Raw genomic sequence first — 16,957 nt, 5'->3', positions numbered from 1 at the left:
GTATTATGCAATCATTGAAGACATTTTTTCCTTACAGTATATAGAATATTCTTGGCGTAAAGGGTTCTTTAAAATTGAGTCAAGAACCTATATATACAAAACCCCATTGAAAAGAGCTTTTGTCAACATTTAACCTCAAAACTAGCATGTCCGTTTATACACTAAATTATTGTGCTGTCTGGTGAGCTAATGAATAACCTTCTTTACAAACAAGTCTATAAATCCATAGTCCATAATCTCTAGTTATTCAGGATTTCCTTCAAAAATAAAAACACTTAAAAAAATTCCTCGGATTTTACAAATTGGGAGATAATTAGCCATATTTTTTGCAAATATCTGAATAAATAACAAGCTGATTTAGATTGAGGCTTTGTTTGACAGTTGTGGGCTTTGACGGAAGCACAGGTGCGTGTTGACGTCGTCTGCTCTGTAAGGAGGATTGAGGCCAGTGCAAGAGAGCAATGACCCCAGATTAACTCGCTCTCTGGATCTCATTAACGTCTACAACAACATCACATGTGGTGTAGCCTACATTCGTGTTAAAAGCTTGGCAATATTGTACAAGATTTTTTATTCTCATCTCATCTGCGATATGATTTACTGCACTCAGAAAAAGGGGAGCTGTCAACCTTTACTAATATGTAGACTTTAGGTACTAATATGTAATGGATTTAAGATCTGAATTTTAGCATTTAATATATAATAAATTATATTGTGTATAACTGAATTAAGTGTTGTTTATTTAGCAGTTTATGGTTTCTTAAGCATTTAAAAAAATAAAAACATGCTTTATACTTTTGCATGTGGTTTGCATTAAATAATATGTTTAGATAAAATATGATTTATTATGCATGATTCATAAAGTCTCATACATGTGTTAAATGTTAAGATGAAAAGTGCTTGTTATACTGACTTTCTTATGTTCTGCATTCAGGAGAAGCCATGGGGTGTGGCGTCACAAAAAACAACGCATTCAATAAAAGATACGACAAAGGTAATATGTTTACTAAAAACATGGATATGAATGGCTAGTGTAAATTAAAGAATGATATGTGACCCTGGATCACAAAACCAGTCACATGTCGCACGGGTATATTTGTTTACAATACATTGTATGGGTCAAAATGATCGATTTTTCTTTTATGCCAAAAAATCTTTAGGATATTAAGTAAAGATTATGTTCCATGAAGATATTTAGTAAATTTCCTACCCTAAATATATAAAAAATTATTTGTGTGAGTGAATGCAGCACAATCGCGAACATAAATACCGGTAGACAACTTCAAAGGCGATTTTTCTCAATGTTTCGATTTTTTTGCACTCTCAAATTCCAGATTTTCAAATAGCTGTATCTCTGCCAAGTATTACAAACCATACATCAACAGAAAGCTTATTTATTCAGCTTTCAGGTGATGTATAAATCTCGATTTCAAAAAATTGACCCGTGTGACTGGTTTTGTGGTCCAGGGTCACAAATGTTTGAGTCCTGTTTATTCAATGAATATTTAGTTTAAATTTAACTTGACCTCACGGACTTCATCTTCTTAAAACACTTGGAAATGCCATCCCAGGTGAGATTTTAGCAGTCCAGCAAAGCTTGTGTAAAGCCTTATTTATCTCTCGCAGCTGTAGAACACGGCTGTCAGTTGTTTCTGTGCAATGTCAATATAAGTAACTCATTTACATTCTCAACGTGCCTTCTTTTTCATGCATGTCTGCAGTGGCCATAAGTAAGCAAAATTCCTCTTTTATCACCACTATGACATTTGTTTGACTGTTGTTGAGTAGTGCACATTACACAAAGTTATATTATAAGAAGACGTATATAGATCTGACATTAATCTCTCTCGGATGAACTGAGTGTGATTCTAGAAGCCTGACCTGAAAGATATTGCATTTATGACAAATTAATTATTAATTTAAAGCAACAACAACAACAAAAAACGGTATTCTGATGTCATGTTCTCTTGAAAGCTATGAAAGCAGCGGTGATGATCCAGCGCTGGTACAGACAGTATGCGGCCCGCATGGAAATGAGACGCAGATACACCTGGAACATCTTCCAGTCCATGGAGTACGCAGACCTACAAGACCAGATCAAAGTATGAAGTCCACCATAATCGAATCACAATGGATGGATGGAATACGTACTTTATCTCCAAGAAAGCTGTAAACAACATTTATGATGATATGACAAATGTTTTTTTTTCTCACCTCCTCACGCAGTTATACAATTTTCTTGGTTACCTGATGGATAACTTCACTCCATCCAGCAGTGAACGTAAAATAAGCTGTTGCATGTAAACACAAATACCACATATACAGCTTTCCACTGGAATCTATCCATGCTAAAAGCATCCCGTGTGTTCTTCTTCCGTGCAGGAAATCTGATCTCACACATCTTCAGAGAAAACGAGGTTTGCCGAGATGCAGAGTGGGAGAGATTCTTCAACTACAGCAATATTGATGTGCCAGACATCTACTCTGGCCCACGGCTAACTTTTCCTTTAGATATGGATCAGGCTGCGGGTCTTGTAGAGGCCTTCAAAAACAAACAAGTAGGTGCTCAACGAGGATGCATTCAAAATGTGTTTTAGGTACACTCTCAAAAATAAGGCTTCTTTATTGGGATCTATGGTTTCATAAAGAAAGTTTAACATCCATCCCGGCTAACAGGGAACATTCTCAAAACTTTGGCTTATATTCTGGCTAGGTTGAGGAAACATTCTTCCAGTAACGTTTATGTTCCCTGTTCGTTCAGAGCTATCTGGTTTTTAATAATCTCAGAACGATTGCACATTATTTATACATTGTACATGGAATGTTTTTTTCTGGAAACATTTTAGTTTTAAATGCTACTTGTTTCAGAATGTTCAGAGAACATTCAAAAGTAACGTTGCCATAATGTTTACAAAATTACAAAATAGAATGTTTCCTTAACATTTACATAACCAAGAAAAACATTTAAAACCTTTTTTTTTTTTTTTAAACGGACGTTTGAACATTACAAGAAAAGTCAGAAATAAGGTTTTCAAAACTTAATGCACAAATGCGGCCAAAATACCAATCTCCCTCAAAATCCTCAAAACAGGGCCTGGTTCAGATATTCTTCTTCACACCAAGAAAAAAAATGGTTATTTTAAGAAATATACAGTGAGAACTCAAGTTTTTGAAAACCCCAAAAGGTTCTAGTGTGCCATTGCTGCTAAAACTCCCTTTTGGAACCTTTATTTTATAGAGCAGGGATTATTTATTTTTTAATTAAAACATTTTATTTTAGACTTTTATTTAGAATACATAAAAATGTAATTTACGTCTTTTAGTTTGTCAAGAGATTTAAAGCACCATTTTTGAAGACTGCATGTGCAAACGCGCTCTACTAAGTAAGAACGAGCCTATGATTGAATCTGGAAATTCAATTTGCTGGAAAAGCAAAATAACTTAGAAAAATCAGAAATAGTCCTCAGATGCCATGTCTGTAATTTATAGCAAACCATCTAGCATTAATTAGTTCTCAAACAGATTCATTAAAAGAAGTTATTAGGCTACACCACGTGCGTGACGTCATAAACCAACGTGGTTGAACGACCACTTTGCGACGGTATGGTTTCGGGAAACAGTCATGACTAGCCAAGTTGATTTATTCAACAATGCATAGTACTATGGTAGTTAAGCAGCGAGTTACGTCATTGTACGGGAAACGCACACCTGGAGGGCCACTGTCCTGCAGAGTTTAGCTCCAACACACCTGGACAAGATACAGTAATCAATGTCTTCATGATTACTAGAAATCTACAGGCAGGAGAGTTTTTGTCAGGGTTGGAGCTGAACTCTGCGGGACAGTGGCCCTCTAGGACAGAAGTTGCCTATCCCTGTCATAGAGTGTATGTGACAGTCCGATAACACTAACGTCTTTAACCATGTACACTTCTGGTTTCTCTAAGCAGCAGCTTCACTCTCGTTACGTTCTTCAGCTTCTTCTGGAAACGTGGAAGTTACTCAGAGGGTTGCCGAATATCAACCGAGTCTCTACATGCCATAGCAAAGAAATAACTGTTTGTGGTAAGAATGCCCGACGCATCCTTTTAACTTTTTTTATTTTTACACCTCTTCAAAAATTAAGTTACAAACTTTATTACAGGTGATTTACATGGACAATTGGAGGACTTGCTACTAATATTTTACAAGGTAGGTTTCAAATCTGTCCACACCTAACTACGAGATTGTCTTTAAGTACAGTGTATCTATTCCTATGAATTTGTGGTCTATTTATTTTCCCAGAATGGAATGCCTTCGATGGAGAAACCCTACGTTTTCAATGGAGACTATGTGGACCGAGGCAAAGACTCCATAGAGATTCTGCTCATATTGTTTGCTTTCCTGCTTGTGTATCCTGGAGATGTTTATCTTAATCGAGGAAACCACGAAGACCACATCATCAATTTGAGGTAATGGAAATGTGCTGAACACATGCATACAGGAACACAATATATATGTAATAATTATACATACTATATTTTGTTAAAACTTTGCTCACCACAAGGATTTTGCAGTACCTCAACTCCTCCCCTACCAATTCATATATGTGTTTTTTTCAGACTCCCTTGACAGAAAACGTTATCAAAACAATTCTGAATCATTAAATTGGTTCATAGTTATATGAGCATATTAATCAGTGTCTAGATCAGTGGTTGTCAACCACTAGAGGGCCTCAGCAAACTCATTTATTTTTTATTACTACAGAGGCACATATTGGAGTCAAAACGTTTGAGAACCACTGGTCTAGATGAGGTGGTGTACACAATTTTGTGAGAATCAGACACAAGATGGCGCTATAATGTGATCATTTTACACGTTACATTTACAATATAGCACATAACCATAAGCGCAAGAATTCTGTTCTTAATCTTTCAGTGTCCACAGATTGCTGTCTATTTTTCTGCAAGAAAAAATCTTCTGCCACTTTGAATTTTACTTTATTTAATTTTTTGGGTGATAACATTTAATTTTCTGTTCAAAGGTATGGCTTCACCAAAGAAGTGCTGGGAAAATACAAGGTAGGTCATTAATTACATCTCATGTCTGTGCTCTACAATTTCCTCAATTCCTCAAGTTCCTAAGTTCATCAACAGTGTTTTCAAGTGTTTTCCAAAAGTTTCTTGTCCACACTGAAGCGTCGGAAAGTGCTTAATTTACCGTACTGCACATGGGTGATTCTATAACTGCAGGTACATTTGGTGACCAAAGTCATTATTTTTTCTTTTTTAAATGGTTATATTTTTCATTATTTGTCACTCATTGTCATGGATCACAAGATGTTACAGGCCTTAACTATATCATATTTTCTGTAAGAAAAGGGTCTTTATATTGCTGAAAATCATGATTTCTTGTTGTCCAAATTAGTCAGTGTATTTTTTCCATCATGTAGGATTGTATAATCAAAATATTAAATTTTTCTCTTCTTTAATATTTCATTTAGCCCTAGATAGTAATTTTCTTAATTCTGCAACATTAAATTGTTTAAAAATAACTTTTATCTTATAAAAATGTGTGTCCATGAATCTTGCGTCAATTCTGTTAACGTACTATACTTTGCCTTTAAATTATGGTGGAATTATCTCCAACTGTAAGATACAGAAAATTATGTAATTTCCCCTCACTGATAAGATCTGAAGCACTGAAACGTATGTGTGCTCTCTCCGAGAAAATATTTTAATCAAATATTTTAATTATTTTGTAAAACGTCAAAATTGTTATCAGAAGGTCAAAAGGAAAACAGAATTTATCACTGATCTCAAAGTGGGTTGTTTAAAAGTCTTTTAATCATGACTTCATTAGTGCCATGTGCATTTATTTTTGCATTAGCATTTATGCTAGCAAGTGGGGATTTGGGCTAAAAAGTTTACAATTGTCAATTCTGTTACCGTCAAACACTGTTACCAAGTAAGAGCAATGCTGACATAAGTGTAACAGAATTTGACCTACAAGACTATAAAGAAATGCATTTTTTTCATGGAAGTAACTTGTGTTAGGCAAGCACTGAATTATTATAATTGATATGTTTTCAAAAAGATACTGGAAAGAATGTCTGTTAGTGAACAGTTTTTTCCCTTAACTTTAAAAAAAAAATGCAACATATATCTCCAATTATAGAGTCACTCACATTTGTAAAACCTCATAAAAGCTCACTGAGATTATGCAGACAGAACAAGACATCATAAAGTTATCATGCAAATTTTCTAGCAGGATCATTTTATCTAGCAAAACATCTCTCCACTCACTAATGCGTTCAGGTCACACTCACTCACAATTAAATGTTTGGTCTAAAACGCAACTGCTCTCATGTTTTGCCGCAGGACAGCAAACGCGAGTGAATTTTCTGTCATCTTTGCAGGACTGTGATATAAAGCGTGTGCAAAGTCACATATTTTAGCAACTGTGTGAAAGTGAATTGCACATAACAGGCACACTAGCGGTATCTATCTATCTAACAAATCTATCGGTTCAATATGTGTCCCATGACTAAACAAAACTGCTTTTTATCCACTTTGGAGAGCGGTTTCAAAAAGCTTTGTTTTCGTTGATAAAAACGCTGTCTCATGTGGACGGAAGGCCAAAACAGAGAGAAAAAGATGTGTTTTCGAGTGAATTAAAACGTATTAGAGTGGACAAGGCCTAAGAGTTTGTTTACCATACAGCCTCAGCTGTTTATCTCCATTATGAAACGGCAAGGGATATCCCGACACTTCCTTTCCAAGAATGCCACCTCTTAACTTAGCAGCCTGCTTAGACTTACAGTTTAAAAGGGGAATCTGGTCAGTTCTCCAGCAGTTATTTTCTCTGTGAATGTTGGCCAGACCTTGGTAAAAGGATTACAACGTAAAGTCTTAAACATTCTTGCACTCTGTCACTGGTATGGATTAACTAGCCGCTAAATCAACAAAATGTTGACTCTATACATGCCACCTTAGGAAATTGAATATACGGTAATGGGTTATTTTTTTACATTGGAAAGATACTACGTCTACATTTATACAAGTATTTTAAAGTACTGGTGGCAGTTAACTATTTGTTTAATGAACAAACGTTTGACTGCATATATGACAGCTTAGTAGGGAATTAAATATACGGAATGAGTCATTTTTTAATATTGGAAATGTACTTGTTTATACTAGTATTTTAAAGGACTGGTGGGTGTTAACTAGTAGGTAACAAACATTTAACTGCATATGACACCTTAAAGGGTTAGTTCACCCAAAAATAAAAATTCTGTCAATAATTACTCGCTCTCATGCTGTTCCAACCCCGTATGACTTTCGTTCATCTTCAGAACACAAATTAAGATATTTTTGATGAAATCTGAGAGCTGTCTCACTCCTTTATTGTAATTTAAACTTGCCGCCCCAGAAAGTCAGTAAAGACAATGTTTAAAGTAGTTCAAGTGACTACAGTGGCTCAACCTTAAGTTTATCAAGCGACGAGAATACTTTTTGTGCGCAAAAAACGAACAAAAATAACGTCTTTATTCAACTATTAATTTTCTTCTGTGTGGGCCTCTGAGTGAGTTCACGTAGTGTAAAAGCGCAGCGCTTCTGGGTTGTACGTCAGAACGTAGGCTCACTATTGGCCAGCATCACACACATGACCAGCGTCGGCCAAGTTTCAATTACAATAGAAGCCTATGGAGGAGTGAGACAGCTCTCAGATTTAATCAAAAATATCTTAATTTGTGTTCCGAAGATGAACGAAAGTCATACGGGGTTGGAACAACATGAGAGCGAGTAATTACTGACAGAATTTTCATTTTTGGGTGAACTAACCCTTTAATACTAGAACTACCAAGGCAGTCATTTTGACTGTTTTCAAATTTTCGCAATGTAATAACATTGTTGAAATAAAACTCATGTAACTATAGGACCCTGACTTTTCCTAAATTCATCTATATTTGATTCTATCATTGCTATTTTATTAAAATTACAAGACTGTTATTTTAAGAAACTGACTGCAAGAAAAACAAAACAAAGGACACTCGTGACAAATGTCATTAGGTTGTGTGTGGGAGTTGCACATGGAAGGTAGAGATTACCTGTGTTGACTGTAAGTAACTGATCCACAAGCGTCAGTGAAATTAATGCACGCTGTTTACCCCCAAAACAACCCAAGTTAGCCCGCTTAGTGGAGAATACTTTCAATATGATTTAACAGCATGATATTTTCATTGTCATTTTACAGTATGATATTTTTGCTCTCTAAAACAAATATATATTGGTTACTAAAATTTAGTAATCAGTTTGTTTTCTCGCAGTTTATTATATTTTCATATTATTTTTCCGTGACGGTCAGAATGACTGTTTTGGCCAGTTTGGCGCATATGCGTTTCATATGTGGCCATAAAGGTTTTACCTATGCATGCATATTGGCGATGTTTTTGTAAGTTATTGTATTCTAATATCCAAGGATGAATACGGTACATTTGTTTTAATTTTACAAAGAAAATAATAGAAAATTGATCAATATTCGACTTTGTATCTGTAATTACAATAGCTGTTTTGTGGTTGTCGATTAACTACTACATTTTCACATACATAAGAATTAAAATCTAGTGTTCTGATGTTTATTATTACCTATCCTAACATTACAGATCCATTCATTCTTAGATTTGATATAGCTCATTGAAATTATATGCAAATAATGTATGAGCGGTCAGAATGACTGCTATGGCCATTATAGTAGTTATAGAATTAGTTACGGTAGTTCTAGTGTTAAGGTGTATTGAATATACGTAATGAGTAATTTTTTTAACATTGGAAATATATTATATTTATACTAGTATTTTAAAGAACATCACAGGTTAAGCAGATGGGCAATAGAATGATCTTTGTCAAGTGTTGTTGTTTTTTTGGCAGATTTAGGGTCTTCAATGGCAAACATCTTTGGCAAAATATCCATTGATGTTGCTAACTGAAGTTTACTGAGGTTATGTTCAGTATTTTTATGGTTTTAGTTAACGACAATAACTCTGCTGAGAGATAACTCTTTAACATCTTCAGTAATGTGTTATGCTCTGTTCCTGCTCTGAGCTTCACGTTATGGTGAAATTAATCTGAGGAGCTTCTCTTATCTCTTCGATTCCTTTAAGTTGCATGGAAAGCGTATCCTCAAGTTGCTCCAGAAGATCTTCAGCTGGTTGCCCTTAGTGACAGTAATCGACCACCGGGTGCTGATAGTCCATGGAGGAATCTCAGATACCACTGAACTCGCTCTGATAGCTCGAGTGGACAGACACAGAGTGAGTCAAACGAACGGTCACATGTTGTTAAATCCTGAACATCTCCTCTTTTAACTGATGAATATGACTGTTGTCTTTCTATAGTATGTGTCTGCTATGAAGCCCCCGAAGAAGAAGACTCCATCCCGCAGTAGTTTATATGCAGATTCAGAGCGTTACGATGAGATGATCATCTGTAGGAACAGAACGGGCTCGATGACCTTTCCCAAACAGTTTTCTGCTCGGGACAGTTTCCAGAGACGCTCCCTTCAAGACTTCTCAAGGACTGTGGCTCGGACGGTTGAGGAGGAGTTCGAGGTCCGCCGTAGGCAAGCGCAGTTTAGCATGTCCAGCTTCAGCCAGTCTCACCGCATTCTGGGCTCTGTCCCGTCCTGTGAGTCTGAACCAGACTCAACTGAGGTCATCGACACCAGCGATGATGATTGGAAACAGGTGGGCTTCATTGACGGTATCTGCTTTGGTACATGTTTGGGGTTTGTTTAGTACTAAATACTAAAGTACTAGTAATAAATTTAGTCCTAAAACAGTTAGGTAACACTTTATTTTAAGGTGACACGTTATTACATATAGTATGCATATAGTATACTACTATAGTAATAACAGTAAATTATGCATATTTATACGTAACTAACCCTAACTCTATAGCAAGCACATTAATAGTAGTTAATTAATATTACTCAGTACTTATTTGAGGAAGTACAATATAACTACCGGTACGTCACCTTAAAGTGTAACCCAGTTATATTCTCAACCATTTTAAGGCCACCCATTGCCCATACAAATATGCAAAAGCCCCATGACTTTTCTTGTTGTTTGTGATTTACTGGATAAGGATTAATGATTCAAATATATATTTTTACTCAATTTCTAAAATATTTTAGAGCTTGGTATAACTAGAATAAATTTATGTTCATAAAATGTATCCCAAGGAGTCATATTAATATAAATGACTTAAAATCACACTTTCATAGGAGGTGAAATAAAATAAGAAATACCGGTATGTTGTTTTTAGTTGGTCTCAATTTAAAATAAAGACAAAACTAGCATCAAAATAAGACCAATCTAAAATCCAACTATGTACGGTATGTAATTTTGAGGCCCCCTAGTGGGCTCTGGTTCACTGGTTGAGATCCACTGTACTAATTTGATACATGTGTAGTTTTGAACCATTAATTTCAACCTAAGTGTATAAAAAACACAAATTGCATTTGGAGTATTGTACTTATAGTACAATGGAAGTCTTTTGGATAAGACGTGGCACAAAAATAAACATTACAGGGACACTATGTAACTTTTGGCCCTCTAAAGGTTAAAAAGCAAATCTGCATGCATTTTGTGGAAGAACATTGTTTTGGTTGTGCCCCGGCTGTGGTTATACTGCTGCTTCTAAAACATTCACTACTAGGCTTAAGAGATATAACCAGTTTAGATGGAAAGGATCTCAAGCTGACTAACTGAAGACGTTAATGTAGATAAACATTGATAGACATGGAACTTCCAGCACAGCGCAACAACAACCATAATAAAATGATCCTTCACAATAGATAATGCTTTACATTGAACTCTGTTAGAGAGCTACACATGGCAATTTATCTGTTCAATAAAATACCAGAGTGACAAATGTATGCAATTTCCTGCGAAAACCATCCCGACAGGTCTTAGACAACAACGATGTGCTTAAAACTGAGAAGTTTTTCCACGTTCAAAACTATCCCTATTCACACGTATCCGTGAAAACGACTAAAAACACTGTATTCTGCTGCCAGGCCATTAGATGACGATAAAACACTATAGACTGAACATGTAATACGTCATCGTCTTAAGAGATTCACGTTTTTGTTGTTTACACGGAGATCGTTTTCAAAAACGTGCACTTTGAAACTGTTTTCAGGCACCCAAAACAGACTCCCAAAAACACCCATAAAAAGTTGTACGTTTTTTAGTTGAAAACGTTGTTGTGTAAAGTACAAACAGTGTTTGTCTCAAATACAAACAATTATAATAGGCTTACCAAAGTGAATCAGGGTAAGACAAAAACACACAAGGATTGATGATGTATTGACTTATGATTTAAATTTAGTTCATTTTGGAGAAAAAAGGTGACCTTTAAAATTCACAAAAAGTATAATAAAGCATAAAAGATTTCAAAAGTATTTCTATGCTAATACGAGACTAGAGTGATACATTTGTTTATAATCTGGAACATTACTCTTAAAAACAGGTAAGTATTCCAACAGTTAAATAGTTTTACAATCTCTCCTTGCAATTACATTTATACTTTGGTGTCATCAGATTTTGGACCTGCTGTGGAGTGACCCCATGTCCCAGGACGGTTGCGTTCCCAACGAGGTCCGTGGCGGAGGTTGTTACTGGGGTCCTGATGTCACAGAGGACTTTCTGAACCGACACAATCTCCAGCTCATCATCCGCTCACACGAGTGCAAGCAGGATGGTTACGAGTTTTGCCACAATCGTAAGGTCAGCAATGCAGTGATCTGAGGACTTATACAGTCGCTTGAGAAGGAACTAATAACGACTTTGTTATTTCGGCTAAAGCTTTTATTAAAACATCTGTAAGGCAGGGACTGAATTTAGATTAACATGCTCCTTTAAAAGGTGATAAATTGTCCTATTTACATTCATGTACTTATGATGGCTCATGTTAATTTAGAGTGCTTTTTAGGACACTGTGTCCTGTGAGTAATATAGTAATTCTCTAGATGAGCTCGGAGGGAAATTATTCTTCAGACGTTTTGCCCTTTCACAGAAATGCAAGTTCTCAGTTACTGTATATTTCATTAGCATTATCTCAAATGCCTCTCTTGAAAGTCTCAATTTCCCCCCGTTTCATTTCATTGCTGTGAAACAAATGAGATAAAACAAGATCCAATTTGTAATTTTTTGAGAATATAATATTTTAAAATAAAAAACTTGTCCAGATTGACATGCATCAATCTTTAGGTGCAAATTTTTCATCTTAAATGTCTAAATATTTTTGGGGCAAGTGTATGTTTGTAGAAATGTTCTTGACAGTTTTTAAAGTTGATTTGATTTATGTATGATTTGATTTTCAGGTCCTGACCCTTTTTTCAGCCTCTAACTACTATGAGATTGGCAGTAACAGGGGAGCCTTTGTCAGACTGGGTCCAGATCTCGTGCCTTACTTTGTTCAGTATCAGGCCACCAGTATGATCCGAGGACTGAGCTTTCCACAAAGGTAATCGACACGCATACCATCAGCCATTTGACTAAGACAGTGGTTCTTGACCTTCTTAACTCCAAGGCCTCTCATTGTCCACAACAATATACAAAGGCCCAATGACCAGTTTTTCATGATTTATTGGATAAGCATTTAGGATAAAGATTTTTTTAAACATATTTAACTCTCAACTTCTACCCGCTTTAATAATTTAGAGCTTGGCATAACTAGAAATGTTTTAATTTGTTATAAAAATGCCCATGGAGTTATAAGATTTGGTTAATTTACATGACTTTTCCAGGTCTATAAATCACAATTTCAAAATTAGGTTAGCTGTTGGTGCCGATAGCCTTGTGGGCAGCGCGCCAACATATAGCGCCGTTGCACTTCGGGCGTCCCGAGTTTTGAGTTCCGGCTCGTGGACCTTTCCCAATCCCGTCCCCTTCTCTCTCTCCCACCTCGCTTCATGTCCACTCTATACTATCCTATCATAATAAAGTATAGTATAGTATAGTATAATAACCTAAATAAATATTTTTTATACCTTATGTACATATCCTGATCCTTCAAAGAAAAAAAATACATTGAATTAAAATAAGAAATTATTTGTAGTTGTTGAATGCTTTTTTTTTCTTTTCTTATTTTGAGTCATTTTAAGTAATCTTTTATCCTGAGGCCCCTAGTGGCCCTGGTGAACCACTGAACTAGAAGAATGATTTTCATTCACAATTTCAAATATATTATTTGGTATGACAGTTTATAGTCTTAAAGGGTTCATTGTCAAGTTTCCAGCTCATTTCTCGATGTTCTTTCAGTGTAAAACGCACAGAGCACACTGCTCTCAAAGTCCTACGAGAGCAACTGTTTGTGCACAAGTCAGATCTTCTCAGTGCCTTTCAAGAGCTTGATAAGGAGAACACAGGTACAGACAACTATCTGGTATAAAATGCATATTTTAATACAGTACTGCAGTATTTTGCTACCTAGTGGTGTGATGATATCACTTCCACTAATAGTTAAGGAATATAATGGAATTCAGACTGTTTAATATTTGAAAACAATGCGTTTCTGGTTACGTAATGGCTAGTTTTACAGTTGTTCAAATGTCATAGCAATGTCAATGCCATCACAGGACTGATCTGTTTGTCCGACTGGGCCAGTGCAATCGAGCGAGTTCTTCACCTGGATCTGCCCTGGAGAGTTCTTCATCCTCAGCTTGTGTCCAGCACCACCGATGGGATGCTGGACTACCACGGCTGGTTCCGGGATCTCGCCCTAAAAAATCACAGCTCTGAGGTAAAGCAGATCCCCTGATTTGAACATTTCCAGAAATGTATCTCTCTGTCTGCTGTGTTAGTATTGCGAAATTCTGTAGATGCTTTTGCAGAAAGCTCTCTCTTCTGTTCTCACTATACAGTACATTGAGCAGAGTATGCTGGAGACACTGTATAAACATCGCTCCACCCTGGAGACCATTTTCAGAATAGTGGACACAGATAATTCAGGTATGAAAAAATATTTGCAGGTATAATGATAAAATACTCATTAAATGTAAAAAAATGTTTTACCTCGTAATGCTTAATCAAAAATGGATAACTGGATCTTCCTGTGAAAACAACATGGTTTGCTATTTCTGTGATGTCATGTGAGTGACAGGTTGTCCCGCCCTCACGCCAGTAAACACGTCATCAGAGAAGAGAAATTGTTGCATGGGGGATATTTTGATTAAAGATTATGAGCCCACATGAATAATAATAAAAAAATGGGTAACACTTTATTTTGATAGTCCACTTTAGACATTCTACTAAGTAACTTTGCAACTACAGTGCTTAGCATAAGTGAACACACCCATGCTAAAGTTGACTAAAAAGAGGAATACAAAATCAATTTCCAATTTTGAAATTGATCTTAATGCCTTAATTAAAAAAATGATGAAAACTCCAACCTTTAAGGACACCAATTTTCTTTGTGAATGAATAATGTATCGTAAATAAATAAATGTTCTTCCTTAAAATACAGGATGCATAAGTCAGGACACCCCTATGTTAAATTCCCATAGAGGCAGGCAGATTTTTATTTTTATGGATCCAGGATATTATGCATCCTGATAAAGTTCTCTTGCCCTTTGGAATTAAACTAGCCCCACATGATCACACACCCTTCACCATACCTAGAGATTGGCATTGGGTACTTTCCATAAGATCATCTCTCAATGCAAATCAAACCAGCTACTGTATTAGGCTACCTGAAATAAAACCATGCCAATCTCTAGATATGGTGAAGGGTGTGTGATGATGTGGGGCTATTTTAATTGCAACATATACATAAGCAACTACAAGTACATGTCAACTTATTCTATTAACCCAAACCCTAACAACTAACCCTAACCTAACAGTCTACTAACAGTCTACTCTAGTGCAAGTTAGTTGACATGTAGATGGAAAGTTACCTAGTTAGTAGAATGTTTCAAGTGGACCATCCAAATGAAGTGTTACCAAATAAGGATGTGTACGGATAAATCATTTATAATAAACACTGCATTATTCTAAACGAATTGTCCATTTTGATTTCATGGCAGCTTTAACATTTCCCTGTTGATAACGATTCCTACAGAGAATAGACTAAACGTAGTTGGATGGCTTTTCCATAACACCTTCCTATGGCCTATGTGTCTGTTCTTCTCAGGTCTCATCTCCTTTGAGGATTTCCGTCAGACGTTGAAACTGCTCAGTGCCTATCTGAAAATGGAGATCTCTGATGAGGTCATCAATGAGCTGGTTATCAGCACGGACACAAATAACGACGGTAGCATTGACATCGATGAATTCATGGAGGCGTTTCGGCTGGTGGACAAAGGCAGGCTTGAGAGAGGTAAAAGTCTATTCAAGTTCAAGCAGGAATACCAGCACCTTCCTCAGGAGGAAGAAACCTCACAAACTGCAGACTCTAAAGGCCCGCAGATTTCACAAGGTCCACCTTCACAAACTGCAGGTTCACTTGGTACACACGCTGAAGATTGTTCATCTTCACAGACTGGAGACCTCTGTGACATTTCTGTTGTTGTTCCACCACAATAACGGTTGGCTGTTTAAAAAAAATGAACTGTTGTAAACTGTAGTCTTCCTCTTGGTATTTCACCTTCCGGATGAACTTTTATGTGCTTTTTTAGACTTTGAATCTTCCTCTCTAAACCAAATATACGTCTGTGTTAGCTTCAGGTTCAGGTTTACAATGCACCTGGAAGTTCTGTGATCAATCATGAATGTTCTCCATGTTTCCTCAATGTATTAAATTGTATTGCAAGCTGCTGATCTCTCAAGGATTCCTACATTCATCCTTATCTAACTGAAAACTTGATCTGTCAAGATCATGTGGCTTTTCGAGTTTGCCTTCATTGCCTCTGACGAATTTGTTTGCATATTCTGTATGAAAATGAGCCATCAGTATCTTGAATAATACACCATGACATAACTGTTTTGTAACATAGACTACATGTTGTTCATAATGGATTTGATGTCTGCATAAATGTGCTAAGCATGCAAGTGAAAGGCTAGATAGAGTTTTAAAAGTCTTTGCCTGCAGCTTATGTGTTTCAAGAGCTATTTTTTAATAAGAGGCATGTTGACGTTAAGCTCTGTGCTATTGCTGCAAATAAAAGATATTGTCCTAGAAAACATAGCCAAAAAGATGACTGATGTTTTCCTCTCTACCTACACGCTGACTGAGGGAAATGGTTTAGAGGGAGTATACAGTATGTGTGGCTACTTGGAAGTAGTAGTGCTGTAGGGAAGAATATTTTTATTGGCTAAAAAACAGAAACGAGTTAGCATTTTAGAACTTCAGATTCCATCGCCATGAAATCAATGTTTTTTTTTTTAAAGAGTTTATGATTAAATGCCTGAAATAAAGTTGTGGTTAACAGAAGCTTAAGATATTTTCACATTTTATTCTACAACATACATCAGTAATAACCCTTCGTGATTTAAATTTTTTTTTTACTTGTCTTGGGAAAAGGTGGTTGCTAACAAGTGCTAATGCTGCGTTCCATTTACTTTGAGGAGCTGGGAATGACGGCACACCCACATCCAGGTAAACATTTGTTGTGGGAATACACAAATAAAAAAGGCGGTAATGCCAAAATTTCATATCCACAAAATGGGTTGGATAGTACTGTGTGGACCACTGAGTTTACTGAGACACGGACAAACAGAAGTGCTAATAAACAATATTTTACTGTTTAACTATGGTTGATGCGTTGAGAGCAGCCATTTTGGATTCTGAAGTCGGGTTGTTGCGCTGTACAGTGTGAGCGATTCTAAAGCAAATGGAGTCATAGATCTGCTCTAAATCGCTATTATGGTACTTTAATGTCACAGCGCCGCTTCAAGTCAAACACTCCTCTTGTCTTTAGCTTTTAACTTCAGGCGATTGTATTGTATTCAAAATAAAATTCTATTAATTTGTGAAGA

At 36.2% G+C, this 16,957-nt stretch overlaps 1 protein-coding gene across 4 annotated transcripts in view; it reads left to right on the top strand.

The window, feature by feature from the left end:
• ppef2a (protein phosphatase with EF-hand domain 2a) overlaps positions 1–16,957 on the top strand; it is a 27,204-nt gene extending 10,247 nt beyond the window's left edge. For 2 of the 4 annotated variants that reach the window (XM_079605723.1, XM_079605722.1), the window contains 16 exons: positions 935–994; positions 1,975–2,102; positions 2,227–2,281; positions 2,383–2,558; positions 3,948–4,062; positions 4,142–4,188; positions 4,282–4,448; positions 5,021–5,057; positions 9,140–9,289; positions 9,374–9,721; positions 11,582–11,767; positions 12,364–12,506; positions 13,304–13,410; positions 13,621–13,784; positions 13,906–13,993; positions 15,174–16,957. In XM_079605723.1, the coding sequence (XP_079461849.1) occupies positions 943–994; positions 1,975–2,102; positions 2,227–2,281; positions 2,383–2,558; positions 3,948–4,062; positions 4,142–4,188; positions 4,282–4,448; positions 5,021–5,057; positions 9,140–9,289; positions 9,374–9,721; positions 11,582–11,767; positions 12,364–12,506; positions 13,304–13,410; positions 13,621–13,784; positions 13,906–13,993; positions 15,174–15,565 (2,355 nt within the window). In that variant the 5' untranslated portion in view covers positions 935–942 and the 3' untranslated portion in view covers positions 15,566–16,957. Of the gene's footprint in view, positions 1–934; positions 1,002–1,696; positions 1,731–1,974; positions 2,103–2,226; positions 2,282–2,382; positions 2,559–3,947; positions 4,063–4,141; positions 4,189–4,281; positions 4,449–5,020; positions 5,058–9,139; positions 9,290–9,373; positions 9,722–11,581; positions 11,768–12,363; positions 12,507–13,303; positions 13,411–13,620; positions 13,785–13,905; positions 13,994–15,173 lie in introns of those variants that run through there. The other 2 variants (XM_079605725.1, XM_079605724.1) reach the window with 2 other exon arrangements.

This window comes from Phoxinus phoxinus (assembly GCF_949152265.1).
Source record: "Phoxinus phoxinus genome assembly, chromosome: 3".
NCBI classification, from domain to species: Eukaryota; Metazoa; Chordata; class Actinopteri; order Cypriniformes; family Leuciscidae; genus Phoxinus; species Phoxinus phoxinus.
Note: the sequence above shows the minus strand (reverse complement) of the source record. Positions and strands in the feature narration are given on the sequence as shown.